The 20232-nt window shown below is 38.4% G+C and overlaps 1 protein-coding gene across 7 annotated transcripts in view; it reads right to left on the bottom strand.

Annotated features, from left to right (window-relative positions):
- Positions 1-499: 499 nt before the first annotated feature.
- The window catches only part of LOC134205158 (ras guanine nucleotide exchange factor L), a 139711-nt gene continuing 119978 nt past the window's right edge, over positions 500-20232 (bottom strand). For all 7 annotated transcript variants that reach the window (XM_062680141.1, XM_062680136.1, XM_062680139.1 and 4 more), the window contains exon 9: positions 500-2283. In XM_062680141.1, coding sequence (XP_062536125.1) covers positions 1911-2283 — 373 coding nt within the window. In that variant the 3' untranslated portion in view covers positions 500-1910. The remainder of the gene's footprint in view (positions 2284-20232) is intronic.

The raw sequence follows: 20232 nt of genomic DNA, 5'->3' as shown, positions 1-20232 counted from the left end.
CTCTCCAACGCTGTTGGTACTTACAGCTCGTACTATTATATAGTATCTTAATTCATTGCGGTATTTTCATAGCTGCTCATCTGTTCTAATTTGTTTAGGATTCGGAAGAATCTTACGCTTGATCAGTGAATGTATGTTTTTTTTGAAAGATGGAAAACACCTATAATTAAATATTTATTGTTTTGACGGTCGCAAGCAGTCGATTTTAATGAAGTCTTGTCTCACAGAAATATGTTGTCTTTAGAGAAAAAATCTAAAATTCATCATTTCTTAACATCTGCAAACAAATAACCAGTAAAATTTTTTTACAATATTAAAAATCACTCAAAACACTACATATACTAAAATTTCTCTAGTTAAAATATACGATAAAATGGAAATAAAATTAGTCAAACAACCAAAGTACCCGTTTAAAAGCCCAAACATTTACTATTATAATTAAAAGTCCACAGGATAGTAGTAACTGGTGCTTCGATAAAACAGTAAAACAAACCAGACGTGCCATTGAACGTAGTTTTTTTTCGTAATAAATTAATATGCCAGAACATTTATTCTGAAGTATACGGTTTACAAAAAAAGCTTGAACAATAAATAAGAACGCAAACACATACTAAACAAATTCTGATTTCACAACGATCCGCGAATCATTCTGATGTTAATATAAATGCATTTAGGCTATCTACTAAATGCAACCAACCAAACTCGAAATCGATAGATACCTTGTACCGGTACATATGCTACCGATCATTTACAAAAAATACGAAAAGCTCATCAAGAGATTTTCTGTTTCCCTATCGTTAAGCAAGGCTTAAAGTAATGTAGAAAAATAAATAAATAATTAAATAACCGATATAAATAACAGATGCTAATATCTAAATTACAATTTCCGTTTCAAATTTTGTTTCAAAAACAACATTCTCTAGGCGATGCATCTTAAAATTTACAGCTGCATTCTGTTCTGCTAGTGACACTTAATTTGCTGTAGCGCAAGGCGGTACGGAACAGTTTTGTTTTCTCCTAACTAAAACACGATTCTTCCTCTCTTTCTCTGCGCGCAAGACTGGCATTCCATGTTTAAAATGTTATATAAAAACAGCTCTTCCTCACAGTTTACTTTTACTTCTTTAGTTGGTATGTTTCATTCTCATTAATGGATCCATTTTTTTTCGAATTAAACGGTGTCTCCTAAAACTGCCTTTTGCTTAAAAGTAATCAAAACTATTTAAGTGTGTTTTGGGTTTCTAAATCTATCGCTCGTTCACCTCAACTGGCATTTAAATCCACAAGTACTGGCTAAATTTTAAAAGTGATCATATTATTGCAATCAAGCATTGCTATCCAATTGTGCAATCTTCTTACGTGTTGTTGTTCGGGATACTATTCCAATCCTTGGACATTTTTTTTCCAAATTGTTGAAATTTTAATAATAGTGCCTTGTTCGCACTACTAAACTCAGCAATTGTCTAATAATAACGCAATGAAGATGCTACGAAATGATGCGGTTGAAATGGTTAAATATCCTTCCGATGCAATTCCTTTGTATCTAGGAAATTTCATGCTGGGAAATATCTCAAAGGAATGCTTCAACGGATGTATTTGAGTGCCATGCATTCGTATCCCTGCCACTATTTAAACATTCCGCAAGCGTGTGGATCAACGGTGCCATTCGATGTGTAGATTGAGCGGTGATAAATACGTTAAACGTATGGAATTACAAGGATATGGTGTAACAAACAAAATGTTGCGACATTCACAATTCAACAATGATACCTAATAGATAACAACGATTGGTGCCTAGTTCTGGGCACCAAAATTGATGGGATTTGGCCACATTTGGTGAAAAGCAGTCAGGAGCAGTGCTTTTCGGTAGCAAATCTACTGAAAAGAAGTTGATTGTGACTCACGCTTTTTTACAGACTGCCAAACTGTTGCTGCAGCTGTTGGTGTAAATTAGCAGGTCCGTGACATGAAACTGGCGACGAATCCGTCGAACTGTTACTGCTGCTGCTAGTGTTGCACGGTGGCGAAGGCGACTTGGGAGATCCATGCAGCGAACCATGGTAGCTATGGTGGTGATGATGCTGTGAATGACTGTTGTGCTGCTGGTGATAATTAAACTGCGACTGATTGTGCTGCGAATGTTGTTGCAGTGATGCGGGGGATGACTGCTGAGGACCCACTCCGACAATGGTGGTTGATTTCGAATTGCGGGTCAATGGTTTATGGTTCTGCAGTGAACTGTCTCGATTATGCTGGAACTGCCAACATGATCGACAGAAGTATCTGAAACAGGAGGTAAGTGGATATATGTTTGGTAAGTGAATAAATTCGGAATTTAAATGTATATTTATTGTATATGCACTCAAATGATTCTTATGGTGAAATGTATGTGAAACACACATAGAACTTAACAATTCAATCGATTATTGTGCCACTAAACACCCTGTGACGAATTTGAAACGCGGATTTTGAAATCTAAACGTTTTTTTCTGAAAAAAAAAAATACAGCGCTGCACTGGGTAATTACCAAGGTTTGGGAGGATGAGGATCTGCCACAGGAGTGGATGGAAGGTGTCGTGTGGCCCATCTACAAAAAGGGCGATAAGCTGGATTGTAGCAACCGCGCAATCACATTGCTGAACGCAACCTACAAGGTACTCTCCCAAATTTTATGCCGCCGACTAACATCAATTGCAAGACAGTTCGTGGGGCAGTGCCAGGCGGGATTTGTGGGTGAACCCCGATCAGGAATACATAACAAAATTATAACTCAATTCTATCAATGGTTGTTATTTAAAACAACGTGTGTTATAATTAGATAATTCGATAAAAATGTGTCTTCGGCCAGTTTTATTTCATATCAAAATTATAACAACATTAGTTATGTATATTTACACAAAATAATTGCCTACATTTTTTGATATTGGAAAAAAGCGGAGGTAATCACCTCCAGTATAACTTGAATCAATGTTCGATGTTAATAGCTAGTACAAATTTAATTGCCTACATTATGGATGGAAATCCGGCGTTGTAGAGTACCACATTTTTATACGTGATGTAGGCAATTACCATGAAAGTAGATTTTTGTACCTCATAATCATATCAACGGTTGTTATAATGTTGAAATGAAGGTAACAACCTTTGATATAATTATGTTACGGCTAGAGGGAATTTTGATATAATATTTGTCATTTTAACAACTAACCAGCCAATTTTATAACACATTTTGTTACATTATTTTTCTGAAATAAATAACTCCCCTTGTTATAATTTTGTTATGCATTCTTGATCGGGACGCTCTACCACAGATCAGGTGTTCGGCGTACGTCAGGTATTGCAGAAATGCCGCGAATACAACGTGCCCACACATCATCTATTTATCGACTTCTAAGCCGCATATGATACAATTGATCGAGACCAGCTATGGCAGTTAATGCACGAAAACGGATTTCCGTATAAACTGATACGGTTGATCAAGGCGACGATGGATCGGGTGATGTGCGTAGTTCGAGTTTCAGGGGCATTCTCGAGTCCTTTCGAAACGCGCAGAGGGTTACGGCAAGGTGATGGTCTTTCGTGTCTGTTATTCAACATCGCTTTGGAAGGGCTAATCCGAAGGGCAGGGATCGACACGAGTGGTGCGATTTTCACGAAGTCCGTCCAGTTATTTGGTTTCGCCGATGACATAGATATTACGGCACGTAACTTTGAGAGGATGGAGGAAGCCTACATCTAGAGGTGTGCGCCGGTCCGATATTCCTCGGCGGCGGCGTTTGCCAGAATTTTGGCCGGCGGCGGCGGCGTTTTCGGCGTCACGCCGAAAGCCATTTTACCCGGCGGCGGCGGCGGCGTGAATCGGCGTGGCTATTTTTTTCATTACGTTTTTCTATGATTTTTTTTTGAAATTTTTTCGGCATATTTTCAAGACATTGAAAGAAGATTTTTTAATTTTCGCATGATCTAATGAACTTTTCCAGAAAAATCTGGAGGAAAACCAAAATTTGTAAAATATTTTCGGATTGTTTGAAGTTTCGAGAAATCTTTGGAATTTCCAAGAGAAGCTCTTTTGAATTCCCAAATACAATTTTTTGGAATTTCAGCAGAAAATTTGTCGCAATTTACATGAGAAACTTCAGAATTTTTACAAAAAAAAATGTTTTTAACTTCTACAGGAAAAACTTCGGAAATTTATGGAAAAGTCTTGTTGAGTTTCTATTGACTATTATTCCAAATTTGTACAGAACTTTATTGATAATTGTAGTAAAGTGCGGCTGGTTGAATGGGTGTTTTACCGTTGGCTTTCTCAATCTAGAATAATAAAGACGGCTTGTTTGGCATGACCAACGATAAAACAGTCAATTCTTAAGAATTTTCGCGGGAGACTCTAAGGAGTTTTCGAGAATAATTCTCTGGAAGGTTCAGGAGAAATTCTCCATAAGTGTTATTAACGACTGGAAAAATTGTTGCATTAACGATCTGGTCCGTAGACTGAGAAAGCCAGATCCTTAATGCATTCTCCGTAAGTTTAAGGGAAACTTCTTTAAAATTTTCGCGGAGGATTGTTCAAAACGATTCAAAGAAAAATTGTTCGAAATTCTTGGAATTCTACGGGAAATTATTTGTACAGTAGACGTTTGACAACTGCAAGTCATTTAACTGCAATGCTTTTAACTGCATTTCGAAAGTTACATCAGTTTTGCAGTTATCGAACAGCTGAGCTTCAAAACTATGTCAAAGTCGATGATCACTGCATAGCGGTGAACAATCAGATGCACTTCTATTTTGACGACGTCTGACAATTGTTTGACGATTAGAATGCTATGTCTGAAACTTGATTATGCATATGTACAACATGTGATAGATTTAGTTCGGAAAAGGTATTGGAGGGTAACCGCCCCTTCGGTGGGGTTTGATCCCACGACCCCAATTCGCATGACAGGTGCTTTTCCTACTAAGCTACGAAGGACCTCCGTCGTCCACCGCAGCTTAGCGGGTACTGATGAAACCAAATTCCCAGCACCAGGTGCCAGCCGATCTCTCGCAATACATTTTCAGAACTAACTCTCTCAAATGTATTTTTGTACACATGTCAACCAAGTAGGATGAGTATTTAGTATTGTCCGGCTCCTACACACTTGATTTATCAGCAACGGCGCTCAATGAAGTAGGGTTGTGTGAGGATGTGCCAGTTTGGTCGTCAGATCCCAACCCGACCACACAAGCGAAGAGAGATCGCCACTCGAGTTCAGCACATTCAAAGTTAATTGCCTATATGCCGGGTATTAAGCCACCGGTGTGGAAATTAATTACTATGTCTGAAATTTGATTATGCATATGTACAACGGAGGTCCTTCGTGGCTTAGAGGTCCTTCGTAGCTTAGTAGGGAAAGCACCTGTCATGCGAACTGGGGTCGTGGGATCAAACCCCACCGAAGGGGCGGTTACCCTTCAATACCTTTTCCGAACTAAATCTATCACATGTTGTACATATGCATAATCAAGTTTCAGACATAGTAATTAATTTCCACACCGGTGCCTTAATAACCGGCATATAGGCAATTAACTTTGAATGGACTAGAAAGCGTCATGTTACAATTATCGAACGACTAGTGTATTGTCCGTAAGAAATTCTTTGGAAATTCCATTGGCCGAAAGCCGTATGTCCGAACTGGTAATTTGTCCGAAAAAGTCGTTATCCCTAACAGGTCGTTTTGCCGAACACGAACACAAAAAACACTTGCCACGGGCGCTACAGCGTCCATAAATAAACTAGTAAAGGATAAAAAACTAACCGGCTTGATTAATTTAGATTGGGGAAGTCAACGTTAAAGCATCTCTTTTACTAGTCAAAATTTTCTGTGTGAATTTTAAAGAATACTCAACATTTCCCTTGGTAATTACAAAGAGTTCTCGAAACGTGAAAGCAGTTCCCGTGGAAAATCTGAAAATAATTTCAAATGAATATTCTGGAAAAACTTGAAGAATTTCTGGGGAAGTTCATCAGTTTTTTGAGGCGAAATTCAAAAGATTCTCCCGTTATTGTCGTGAAAATATCCTAAATGACCAATTCAGCCGAACGACACTTTCGACCGAATGTCCATTTTGACCAAATTGCCCTTTCTATCAAAGGTTTAGGGTCATTTGGCCGAATGTCGTTTGGCCGAATGCCATTTGGCCGAATGCCGTTTGGCCGAATAGTTGAAATACGTTTCCTTACGAAGTGAGTAGTGAGAAAGAAGAGGGAAGAATGAAGAAGGAAGAAGGAAGAAGGAGGGAGGAAGAAGGATGAAGAAAGAAGGAAGAGGAAGAAGGAAGAAGGGAAAAGGAAGAAGGAAAAAGGAAGAATGAAGAAGCAAGAAGGAAAAAGGAAGAAGGAAGAAGAAAGAAGGATGAAAGAAGAAAGAAGGAAAAAGGAAGCATGAAGAAGGAAGAATGAAGAAACAAGAAGGAAGTAGGGTGAAGGAAGAAGCAAGAAGAAGTAAGAAGAAGGAAAAAGGAAGAAGCAAGAAGGAAAAAGGACGAAGGAAGAAGGAAGAAGAAAGAAGGAAGAAAAAAGGAAGAAGGAAGAAGGAAGAAGGAATCAGGAAGAAGGAAAAAGGAAGCATGAAGAAGGAAGAAGGAAGAAGGAAAAAGGAAGAAGGAAGAAGAAAGAAGGAAGAAAGAAGGAATAAGGAAGAAGGAAAAGGAAGAAGGAATAAGGAAGAAGGAAGAAGGAAAAAGGAAAAAGGAAGAAGGAAGAAGGAAGATGGAAGAAGGCAGAAGGAAGAAGAAGGGATAAGGAAGAAGGGATAAGGAAGAAGGAAGAAGGAAAAAGGAAGAAGAAAGAAGGAAGAAGAAAGAAGGAAAAAGGAAGAAGGGAGAAGGCATAAGGAAGAAAGAAGAAGGAAGAATGAAGAAGGAAGAAGGAAAAAGGAAGAAGAAAGAAGAAAGAAGGAAAAAGGAATAAGGAAGAAGGAACAAGGAAGAAGGAAGAAGGAACTTGGCAAAAGGAACTAGAAAAAAGGAAGCAGGAAGAAGGAAGAAGGAAGAAGGAAGAAGAAAGAAAGAAGAAGGAAGAAGGAAGAAAGAAGAAGAAAGAAGGAAGAAGGAAGAAGGAAGAAGGAGAAAGGAAGAAGGAAGAATGAAGAAAGAAATAAGAAGAAGGGTGAAGGAAGAATGCAGTAAGAAGAAGGAAGAAGGCAGTAAGAATAAGGAAGAAGGAAGTAGGAAGAAGGACCACTCGTAAATTGAGGTAAAATTTTTTCTAACTATTCGGCCAAACGGCATTCGGCCAAACGACCCGTTCGGCCAAACGGCATTCGGCCAAATGGCCTGACACCCTATCAAACGACTATTTCAGCCGAAGGACAAGTTCACGATTTTTTTAGCCAAAGGAACTGTTCGACCAAATACGATTCTCGGCCAAATATCTGTAGGCTACATATCCAGGGATTGAATCCTAAAGAGAATGAGCAAGTCTCTCACTTATTATCTCTGTGTACACATACGATATGTAGCATCCCGCGAGAGACTTTTTTCGCAAGTTGTCATGATAGAGAACTGATTCGGGCGGCTATACCCCATGATATTTTTTTTTAGAAAGCTCCAAATGTAGGGATCACTGGCTCTGATGATGCATTTCAACTTGTTCTACACAGCTGTGCAGTGACCAACACGAAAAGAGTGAGAACAAAGGGAAAATCACCATTTTTCTGTGGGGGCTGCCTATCCGATTCTGTTTTGTCGCACTTGTATACAAGTTTGATAAATTTGTTATCATGGCTTGTTATAATTCGGAATAGTTTTTGCCTCTCTTTTATCGTTGTTCGTTATCTATTGAAAGCGATTTCTGCAAACCCTGTACATATCCTATCAAAGTCTGAAAACATAATGAGAGCATATAGAATATTTTGATTTTGACAACAAAATGATTCACAATTTGTTTTCAAATATGTATAAATCATCATGATTGATTATATATTTTGATCTCATGTTGCTGTAGATTACTAAATTGAATGATATGACATCAAACTGTGTACTTATTTTGCTATCGGAAACCAATATCAAATTTAGTTTTCGATTTCCTCTCATCGACAGTAGAATAGTTTTGGATTTGATGTCACGGTAAGCTGATTCTGCTAAACGTTTTGATATTTTAACCGTCAAAACGACCAAAAAGATATCAAATTAGGTAAACATAATCGATGATTTCACAACATGAAAACAAGTTATCGATATGCTCTTAAGCTTTGCTCGGGTAGGCTTCTACCAATTAACCTTTTCGGTTAAACGATTCGGCCTAACAACTTTCAGTCTTTCTGCCGTACAACTCTTTTCTATGCAAAAATTCAATTTAAATTAGATTTTCATTTTTTTCATTTTTCGCAATTTTCAGACGCTTAGTTTTTACAGAGAGCTTTTCGAAGTTTTAACAAGGTATTGTATGGAATTTTCGTAGAAATAATTGGTATCTTCACGAAAAATTCTCTGATGTTTCAACGTAATGTTGTAGAGATCTATCAGCAAATTATACGTAAAATCCAATGAATCTTAGGAGTTTCCACTGAAAATTTCAATCGGCGTGGAAAATTATAGATCAGCGGCGTGGCAAATTTTAAATGGCGGCGCGCCGATGCAAAAATGTCGGCGGCGGCGGCGTGCCAAAAACTGCCGGCGGCGGCGGCGTGGCGCGGCGGCGCACACCTCTACCTACATCAGACTGAAAAGCGAAGCTTAACGGATTGGACTAGTCATCAACACGTCGAAGACGAAGTACATGATAGGAAGAGGTTCACGAGAGGACAATGTAAGCCACCCACTCAGAGTTTGTATTGGTGGTGACGAAATCGAGGTGGTTGAAGAATTCGTGTACTTGGGCTCACTGGTGATCGCCGATAACGGTATCAGTAGAGAAACTCGGAGACTCATTATGGCAGGAAATCGTACGTACTTTGGACTCCGCAAAACGCTCCGATCGAATAGAGTTCGCCGCCGTACCAAACAGACTATCTACAAAACGCTTATTAGACCGGTAGTCCTCTACGGACACGAGACCTGGACGATGCTCGTGGAGGTACAACGCGCTCTGGGAGTTTTCGAAAGAAAGATTCCCCATACCATCTATGATGGGGTGAAGATGGCGGACGGTACGTGGAGGAGGCGAATGAACCACGAGTTGCATCAGCTGTTGGGAGAAACACCGCGAAAATTGGAAGACTGCGGTGGGCCGGACGTTGCCAGAATGGCGGACAGTAATCCGGTGAAAATGGTTCTCGACAACGGTCCGACGGGAACAAGAAGGCGAGGTTCACAGCGGGCAAGGTGCATCGATCAGGTGGAGGACGATTTGCGGACCCTCCAAAGACTGCGTGGTTGGCGACGTGCAGCCATGGACCGAGCTGAATGGAGAAGACTTTTATGTATTGCACAGGCCACTCCGGCCTTAGTCTGGCAATGAATAAATTGCTAAGCGATTACAAAACTTTCCACAAAATAAATATTTTTTTCCATAAAAAAATTAAAATTTTCTACAAAATAATCAATAAAGAGCAATAAAAAAATAAGAAAATTTCCATAAAAAAAAACACAAAAAGCAATAAAATTGATAAAATTTTCCATGAACTTTTAACGCTTTTAAAGAAGGGGTCATCTATGCTCAATATGCTCAATTTTATTGCTTTTGTATATTTCTTTATGAAAACTTTTATATTTCAAGTTTTCATTTGTTGTGGAATTTTTTTTGTGGAAAATTTTTTAATTGCTAATAATCATTTATTTATTGAAATTTTGTATTTTTTTTTTCGTGGAACATTTTGATTTTTTTATGGAAAAATCTTCTTTTGTGATTGCAACTTTTGTTTCTTGAAGTGCTGATTTATTTTTGTTTTACGTAATGTTCCTAATTGTTTAAAAGGAAATTTTGCATTATTTGTGGAAATTATAAATTTATTTATCCTTCCGGGTCTCGCACCGTTGTAAAAAGTACAACACTTTCGAAAAAAGCTCGCTTGTCGTTCACAAGAGAGGCGGGGCTGCATGAGTGATCCAGGACTATGCGAGTCCCGGAAGGTTAATGCTCATACCTTTCTTTATTGGCAATTTCCCATTTTTTATGGAAAAATTTTAATTGTTTAGAGGGATTAGTTAATAACTGTGGAAGTGCTGAATGAACACAAAGCTTTTTTTTTTTTGTGTCTTTATTAAAGAGACTTTCAGCCCGAGGCTGGCTCGTCTCCGAAAGAACACAAAGCTGCAAGGCGGCATGTCCCAGGGAGAAATGCAATGCCAATAAGAAGAAGCATTAACGACTCGTCGGATTAATCTCGTCAGCTTCGATTAAAACTATTCCTTTGAAATGATGATATGACATGACTAAAACATTATGACTTTATTTGTGAGATACATTTTTCCGAACAACGTTTATCGTTTGTTCTATGTCCTGGGCTTTGGTTCGAAATTGTGAAAAATCAGAACTGAATTAAAGTGACCAATTCATTTTTGCTACCCTACAAAACTATCTGTCTGTCTAAACTATCCTTCATTAAGAAATTACTAAGAAGAAAACATTTTTTATTCTGATCCAAATGTGAAACATTGCGTGTGGTTAAAAAAGAAACTACCAGCTCATGATTACGCTTTGATTTTTTTTTCAAGTTATGCAGAAGCTGAATAACAAAGAATAATAATTTTTAAGTCGAACTTCAGCCTAGAAAACAAACAAAAATATGAAAAAGAATTTTAAAAAGTCGTAGGGACTAACATGAAATAAAACATAAACGAGGATTATTCAGAAATCGATACAGTTATAAAATTTCTCGCTTAACTTTTCTAAAGGAGCTAAGTAACATTTTTTTCATGATTTAAATTGAATAGCGCAATCAACACAAAAACATGAAAGCTTTTGATTGCAGTACTCAAATTAATTCATGAAAAAAATGTTACTTAGGATCTTTTGAAAAGTTAAGCGAGATTTCACTTCTAAAATTCTACTATTAAAACTTTATAGACCAGTGTGGCTTCATTGTCTAAAATTGTAATACATGGGCGATATGTAAACAACTTTTCGGTTTCCAAAGCGACAAATTTAAACATTGCCAAAATCGAATGTTTTTGTTGCTAAAATTGAATGTTTGTGGTCTTTGTTAATAACATGCTCCTGTATCGATAAACTTCGCAAAACGGACAATTTGGGTCTAACATTTATTTTTTATTGCTATCTTGCGTATTAACTGCTTAACTTATTGCTTCTTCAATTCTTACCATATTCATAACATATAACTATAACATCTTTATTTATGTGAACTTTGAAAATTTTCAAGTCTTCATTGACAACAGGAAATTGGAGAGCAAATTGAATTTCCTTTTTTCGGATACTTTCCACGAAATCTTCCACTGGCAAGAGAATTCACAAAGAAAAGCTGGAAAAGTTATGCCCGAACATGCTAAAATATTCCAAACAATATTTTTGGGGAGAGACTTTTGAAAACTCAAGTTTTCAAGGGGACTTCCCTCATTACGGAATCGATGCACAAATACTTTATTTTAAATAGAAATGTTGGAAAGCTGGAAAAGTTATGCCCGAACATGCTAAAATATTCCAAACAATATTTTTGGGGAGAGACTTTTGAAAACTCAAGTTTTCAAGGGGACTTCCCTCATTACGGAATCGATGCACAAATACTTTATTTTCAATAGAAATGTTGTTCAGGTAAATTTTAAATTTTTGTTTTGCTTCTACTCTGATAGGGGATCTGCTCCGTTTTGCATCTCACTGAACATATATTCATCTCATCGCGAAACAAAGAAATACGGTACCAATTTCGTTGTTTCTTTTTGTCAACATGCGTGCTGAGTGCTGGAGAAAATCAAATCGTGGGATGAATATCGGAGCTATGAGATGAAGTCCAGGAGCAGTAACACTACCACAAAAGTGTTTTTCGATTTTCGTCGATTTCAATAATTGACTTTGGAAGAATTATTCCACCACGAGAAGACAAATAGATGTCGAATAAATCGACGACCGAGCGTCTTTTTATTCTCTGTGAGCAGCCACACAATCCAGAAACAATAATAGAGTGTGATAGGTGCCTCAATCGGTACCATAATTCGTGTGCCGGTGCTGATGATGGCACATCGGTAACACCTAGTCCATATTATTGCGTGTACCCAGGAACCCTGCACCATCCGTCTCCATCTCCTCATCAGTTAGCGCGCGGGAGTCAAAGTTGCAGTTACAAATGCAAAACTCGCTGAGGAAAAACGACTCCTAGAACGGTTAATGGCTAAGCGGGAGAAAGCAGAAAAAGAGCTGTAGGATAAAGGCAGGATCGGATCAAAAAGGTATATGTGATGCGGAAATATGACTTGCTGCTTGCGCAAGTGTACGAAGCGGAAGGCATTGTGCAGGAGCAGTGTGCAGGAGCAGTAAGCAGAGTGCTAGTGAGGTGCAGGCCTGGATTTGTAACCAAGCAGTGCCCTGATTTCCAAATCTGAGGAAATTTCGGCAAAATCGATTTTGAGAGCGGAGTCAGCTACCAAGTGGGACGACGAATGCGATTTCGCAGTTCGACAATATCAATCACGGACGACGCTTCTTTCTTCTTAAAATCTACCCCTTCGTGTCGTCGTCAGTAACAATTCTATGTCATGGCCATAATGATTAAATCGATTCGGAAGATCACTAAAACCGTACCTATTCGGTGAAGATCGATCACTCCACCACCACAGGCAACACAGTGGAAGTCGAAAGTTTGTATGTAGGCACAGGTGTGGCTCTGGTAAGTACACCAACTAGACAAATTAGGATGGCAACCGATTCATATGCAGAAAGTAGGGCACATAGTGTATATGTTCATCCATCACGATATCGCCATCAAATCAAAATGAGCCGTTGTATGATATCAACTTTTACATGGCAATCCCATAGTTTACAAAACAGTAGGGGAAACTGGACACACATGATCCCCACTTTTTGTTTAGCATATTTCTCGATGTAAGATGCACAGATTTGCACGCTTCTTGATGGACTTGATAAAGAATTTAATAAGCTATTCAAAAACGTCATTGGAAGCAATTATTTGTTCATGAAAGTAACTAAAAAATCGATTTTGCCGAAAGATAGAAAATTTGGCATTTTCAAAACTTGCGGGAGACTTGATCCCCATATAGGGGGAAATTGATCCCTTTATGAGCTGAACATGTTTAGGTTCTGCCAAGTCTAATGAAAGGTTGAATTGGTCTAGCCTCAAATCCTAACAATCCTACATAGTCTGCCGTAATATCAGTCGTGCGAAAATTAAATATTGTTAGTATTAAGCAAGGCAAGTATTTTAATTCTCGAATAGAGTAAGTGACAGATAGAATATCTGCTATAGCAACAAAGTTTGCATGGTGATGATGATTTATCTGCAAACCATTCACTTCACTAAAGGACAGTAAGACTATAGTCATATCACGTCAACCACGATGTTCCCAAGAGGATCTCTCTTTACGATTGATATAGTTATGATACCAAAAATGGTTGATTGATACATTTTAGAATCTTACTATTATATTAAATCTCTGAAAATTGACCACACTGCAAATGCCATGGCCAATGGTAAATATCCCTGAGTACCTGTTTTGGGACCAATAAAAAAAGAGTGTGATACCGCCATCGGGGGTGACAATGGGTCTGTGGGTGAGAATGGGTCATCGTTCTCACCGGCAGTCTAGAGGTAGTAGAGCAAAATTGTTCAAAAGGGTCTCTTATATTTTGGTCTTCTTGTCCTCAGATGCATTCAATCTATTCTACAAGCATTCTAAGTAGCTAAAACAATGACCCATTTTAACCCCTACTTGATCCATTGCCTCTCCCGACGATGGTGCATCGAGATCGTCAGACTACTATCTATAGCACAACCGTGATCATACCAGGATGATGACTTCATACATCAATATGCTACTGTCATGCATCATCATTTTTGTAGTGCGTGTTATTATTACACAAATGCGATTTCTCTTAAACGACTGACCAAAAGATGTTGAATGAGCCTATTATTAAATTCTTTAAGAAGATTTACAAATAAATGGTGATTGTAAGCAAACTTCTTTTAGTTCAAACGGAAAAAAATTAATACCAGATCGAACAATACTGATTTTAAGCCCTGGGATTTGTTGAGTTTTTTCAAAGCTTAATTTACACTCTTTTTCATTGAAAATAATGTTAAAATGCATTTAATAAAACTAATCAAAACTAAGTGTGTTCATGTTCAACTACACTTTTTTCTGGTTAATGAAATAAGCCTATCGAGAAATTCAAATTGCACGTGTATTGTCTGATCTGAATCACACGTGTATTGTCTGACAAAATTAAAGATAAATTAAAATTATTTATACTTTTTAACTAGAAAAGAATTTTAACAGATTAATTAGTTATATACAATGCAATAATATGCGACGGTATACAACAAACGCCTTAATATATGCAATATCGGGATCAAGTGTGTCCAAACTGTAGGGGATCAAGTGTGTCCATGTTGAGTATTTATCTTGTTTTGTTTTTGTATTCAATGGAAAATAAGCAATAGTTAATTGAGTGAATTTATTCAATTCTACAATAATAAAACTTTGTCCAGTAAAAATTTGGTACGTTTTGGATGGACATATTCAAAGTTATTAAACTTTTTTCCTTTGAAGAAAAAAAGGATTGAGAATGCTTAAATAATAAAACCTCTCTAAAACTCATATACATAAAGTAACTAATATCAAATGTTACTCAGATTCAATATTCTATCTAACGGATTCGTTTGAACATATCACTGGTATAAAAATATGATTAGTTTTCGAGAAAACAGGGGGGGATCATGTGTCCCCGGGGATCATGTGTGTCCAGTTTCCCCTATATAACCAGCGTGTAGCAATTCAAGATAGTACAAAGTTCCCATCCGTCACAATAGCGAGTCAAATTCCCGTTGGACTACCATACTCTAACAATGCTCCAACGCGAAGCGGTTGTATACTATTTCGTCGAAAACATTTCGCGGATTTTTTATTTTTTTTTTCATTTCGCGGTATGCACCTTTTTTCCGAAAGACACTTCGCGGAATGTACCTTTTCACCGAAAGTCATTCCGCGGAAAGCCATTTGGCGGAATTCCGTTTCAATAATCCGTTGTATACTATTTCGCCGAAAAACATTACGCGGAATTTTTTTTCGCGGTACGACATTCCGCGGAATGTATCAACTCTCCGAAACACATTTCGCGGAATGCACCTTTTTTCCGAAAGACATTTCGCGGAATGTACCTTTTCACCGAAAATCATTCCGCGGAATGCCATTTGGCCGAATTCAGTTAGAATAATTATCATTCAAATATTTGCCGATTTCTGCTTTAATTGCATGCAATCCGGGCATTTTTTTAGATTTAATGCAAACCCGACCCGTTCCCGAAAATTTTTGCATTCATAAACCCGTACTCGACCCGAACCTGACATAATTTAATTATTTAAGCCCGCACAAAAGTTTTCCCCGGAAAATTCAAACAACGAACTAGCTTCACAATTAACAAAACTGAATAAAACAATTTTCAGTATTTTATTTCTTAAGCCCGTACCCGACCCGGACCCGATTTTTTTTATCTCACAAACCCGTACCCAACCCGAAACCGATATTGTACTAATTTTCAAACCCTTTATATGGACGTATCTGCCCGGTATAAGGCGAAGGGAGGGGTAACGCCTTCTTTAAATGGATGCATCTGCCTGATATAAGGCGAAAGGAGTTGATAATGCCTTCTTTAAAAGAACCCGTCTGCCCGGTATAAAGCGAAGGGAGAGGTAACGCATTCTTCAAATGGATGCATCTGCCCGGTATAAGGCGAAAGGAGTTGATAATGCCTTCTTTGAAGGAACGCGTCTACCCGGTATAAGACGAAGGGAGGGGTAACGCCTTCTCTAAATGGATGCATCCGCCTGATATAAGGCGAAAGGAGTTAATAATGCCTTCTTTAAAAGAACGGCGTCTGCCCGGTATAAAGCGAAGGGAGAGGTAACGCATTCTTTAAATGGATGCAGCTGTCCGGTATAAGGTGAAAGGAGTTGATAATGCCTTCTTTAACAGAACGCATCTGTCCGGTATAAGGCGAAGGGAGGGGTAATGCCTTTTTTAAATGAATGCATCTGCCCGGTATAAGGCGAAAGGAGTTGATAATGTCCTCTTTAAAAGAATGCGTCTGCCCGGTATAATGCGAAGGGTGGGGTAACGCCTTTTTTAAATGGATGCATCTGCCTGGTGTAAGGCGAAAGGAGTTGATAATGCCTTCTTTGAAAGAATGCGTCTGCCCGGTATAAGGCGAAGGCATGAGTAACGTCTTCTTTAAATGGACGCATCTGCCCGATATAAGTCGAATAGACTTGATAATGCCTTCTTTAAATGGATGTATCTGCCCGGTATAAGGGGCAATTGAAATTTTGAAAACTACTTCTACATATTCTGGGAGGCCTTCCTTAGCGGGAAGATGCAAGGCTGCCAAGCAAGACTATGCTGAAGAAGGCTGGGTTCAACTTCTGAGCCGGTCTAGGAAACTCATCAAAATAAAAATTTTCGACTTTTTAGGTACAAAAGTTTCAACGTGTTAATCTCGTGTTAAACGAATGTAAACAAAATGGTAACATGGCTTAGAAACCTCGCAGATAATAATTCTGGAAATGCTGAATGGACAAAGGCTATTATTATTAATATTCCGCGAAATGGTGCATTCCGCGAAATGGTACATTCCGCCAAAAGTCATTCGGCGAAAAGTTACAAACCGCCAAATGTTATTCCGCGAAATGTTCAACCGCGAAAAGGAATTCCGCGAAATAGTTTTCGGTGAAGTGTTATACAATCTCAATAATCATCATTGGAATATTTACTAAATTCTGCTAAGTTACATGAAATCCGGTCTAAATTCATTTGGATTGTGATTTAAAGCAATGAAAAAAGGTAATGCTTTCTTTGAATGACCGCATCTGGTCGGTATAAGGCAAAGTGAGAAAAGAATGCCTTTTTGATATGGACAGGTTTGCTCGGCATAAAGAAAAAAAGGAGGTAGTCCCTTCTATGAATTAACGCATCTCCCCGGTATAAGGCAAAGGGAGGGGTAACGCCTTCTTTAAATGGATGCGTCTGCCCGATATGAGGCGAAAGGAGTTGATAACGCCTTCTTTAAAAGAACGCGTCTGCCCGCGACAAGGTGAAAAGAGGGATAATGCTTTCTTTAAATGGATGCGTTTGCCTTGGAGAAGGCGAAGGGAGGGGTAATGCCTTCTTTGAATGGATGCGTCTGCCTGATATGAGGCGAAAGGAATTGATAACGCCTTCTTCAAAAGAACGCGTATGCCCGGTATAAGGTGAAGGGAGGGATAACGCTTTCATTAAATGGATGTGTCTACCCGGAACAAGGCGAAGGAAGGGGTAATGCTTTCTGTAAATGGATGCGTCTGCCCGGCAGAACGCGAAGGGAGTAATGTAGGGGTAATGCCTTCTTCAAATGGATGTGTCTGCCTGGAACAAGGCGAAGGGTGGGGTAATGCTTTTTATAATAGGGTGCGTCTCTAAGGCGAAGGGAAGGGGAACGGCTTCTTTGAATAGATGCGTCTGCCCGGTATGAGGCGAAAGGCGTTAATAATGCCTTCTTGAAAAGTACGCATCTGCCTGGCGAAGGGAGGGGGAACGCCTTTTTTAAATGGATGCGTCTGCCCGGGACATTGCAAAGGTAAGGGGCAGAGGTAAGAGGAGGGGTAATGCTTTCTATAAATAGATGCGTCTGTCCGGGAGAAGGCGAAATGAGGGGTAATGCCTTCTTTAAATGGATGCGTCTACCCGGTATGAAGTGGAAGGAGTTGATAATGCCTTCTTTCAAAGAACGCGTCTGCCCAGAACAAGGTGTAAAGAGGGGTAATGCCTTCATTCAATGAATGCGTCTGCCCGACACAAGGCGAAGGGAGGGGTAATGCTTTCTATAAATGGATGCGCCTTCCCGGTACAAAGCGAAGAGAGGATATAATGTCTTCTTTAAATGAATATGTTTTCTCGGTATAAGGCGAAAAGAAGAAATAAAGGATTATTCATAAATACGTCTATCCCTAATACGCCCCCTGCCAGATATAATAAAGGATTTGTAAGGTGCGATTGAAATTTCAAAAACTACTTCTACATATTAGTAGTCTTTCATGGCCGTGCGGGAAGATGCGTGGCTGCCAAGTAAGACGTGGCTGGGTTAAACTTCTGGCTCGGTCTAGGAAATTCATCGATTAGAAATTTTCTCGATTTTTTTGGGCATAAAAGTTCCAAGTTGTAATCTAGTGTTATACGAACGCAAAAAAAATGTAACTTGGCTGAGAAACCTCGCAGGTAACAATTGTATAATTGTTTAAGAACACTAAGCTACTGTTATTAATATTCTGCGAAATAGTACATTCCGCGAAATGGTACATTCCGCCAAAAGTCATTCGGCGAAAAGGTACAATCCTAATATCATCTTCCAAACTTAGACGTACATGTTCATGATAGAATTAGAGGCGAAAGTTGAAGAACGGCGTCAAACATACCATTATTTTAGAAAACGTTTCGAGAAAGTAAACCCCAAAAAATCTCTCAGTTAGATTGAGATCTGGGCTACATGTCGGTCATTCCGTAACAGGAATGTTACTGTTCACCAGAAACTATTTTGTGTTACGTGCAGCATAACAAAAGGCATTGCCATCTTCAAATATTATGTCATCGCTCATTACATTTTCAGCAAATTTCTTCCAGAAGCTGTACAGAATTTCAGAATTCAGAATTTTGGTTGAAATGAAAGACACTGGTGTTTTTCTGGAAGAAGTTTTTATTAAATTTGCTGAAAATGTTATGAGCGATGACATGATATTTCAACAGGACAACTCCTCTTGTTATGCTGCGCGTAACACAAAATCGTTTCTGGTAAACAGTAACATTTCTGTAACGGAATGGCCGGCATCTAGCCCACTTCTGAATCCAACTGAGAATGTTAAGGGCTTATTTTCTCGAAAAGATTTACAAAATGCGGGTATGTTTGACATCGTTCTTCAACTCCAAACTGCTATCGTCGAAGAATGGATCAATGCAACAATAATGAACTGAAATCTACATAAATTTTATGCCGAGACGACTGATGGAAATCATTAAAACAGCAGAGGAGTGTCTATTAATCAATATGAATGTCATTTAATATCGTTTTTGTTGAGTATTTTGTCTCATAACTGTAGCCTGTCCTTATAATATTACCTTCGAAAAAAAAAATTAATCTATTTTCAATTATTAATCTAGAATACAAAACTCGTAACATTCGTACCAATTTAGCAGCATTTCACGTATACTTTACACTCCAAATGAAAGACACTGTGTACGGGCATGATCGACGGATAACTGATTATTTGACTCTTGTCCTTATACTTTTTTCGCGCAATGTATAGCCACATTATCGTAACAGCTTCCGATAAACGGTTCTCACGGTATGCTACCTATCGAGAGTGTATACAGACATGACAGATTTTTTCATTCTCCTTTCGGCCAAAAGTTTAAGTTAACCTCTTGGATTAGAGAAATGAATTTGTTCATAACTCATACATTTTTTGCTCTAATTTAGGAACCTAATTATAGTTAATTTTTTTTATATTTTCGAGAAAAATTTCACTATATTGTGAAATATTTAATATAATTGGCTAAATTAACTACAATCGGGACAGTAAGTTAAACTCATTGGCTTTCTTATGCTTCCCGCTGAGATCAAATCGTACTAAGACGGCTGAGATATAGCGGAAATATTATTTTTGGGGAGTGAAACCACTGTCTGACACACAATTACTATGGATGAACTAAAACTTTTGGCCGAAGTAAATCATACTCGTTTTTCACTATTCCAGTGATTGAAAAAATCTTGATTTTGGCAAACATACACAATAGGGATTGTGAAAACTGTTAAGCAGCATATAAGCATATGGAGACGCGTGGTACATTTGTGCGATGATTCATCTTGTGACTAAATTTTTTAGGCAAATTTAATCTCGTCCTTTTTATTTAATAAATAAATAAGTGTGCAAACATTTGCATGAAACTTGTATTATGGGAAACTTGAACCTAATTGCATGTTGGGAAGTACATGTTCCTGGTTAACATGTCCAATACTGCGATCAAAAAAATCATTAGAACCATGATTTCAAACACCAGATTCCTGGGCGTCTTCTAAGCGGTTTTCACAATTCTTTCACGTTG

Source organism: Armigeres subalbatus, chromosome 1 (assembly GCF_024139115.2).
Source record: "Armigeres subalbatus isolate Guangzhou_Male chromosome 1, GZ_Asu_2, whole genome shotgun sequence".
Classification (NCBI taxonomy): Eukaryota; Metazoa; Arthropoda; class Insecta; order Diptera; family Culicidae; genus Armigeres; species Armigeres subalbatus.
This window is presented reverse-complemented; position numbering and strand designations above follow the sequence as displayed.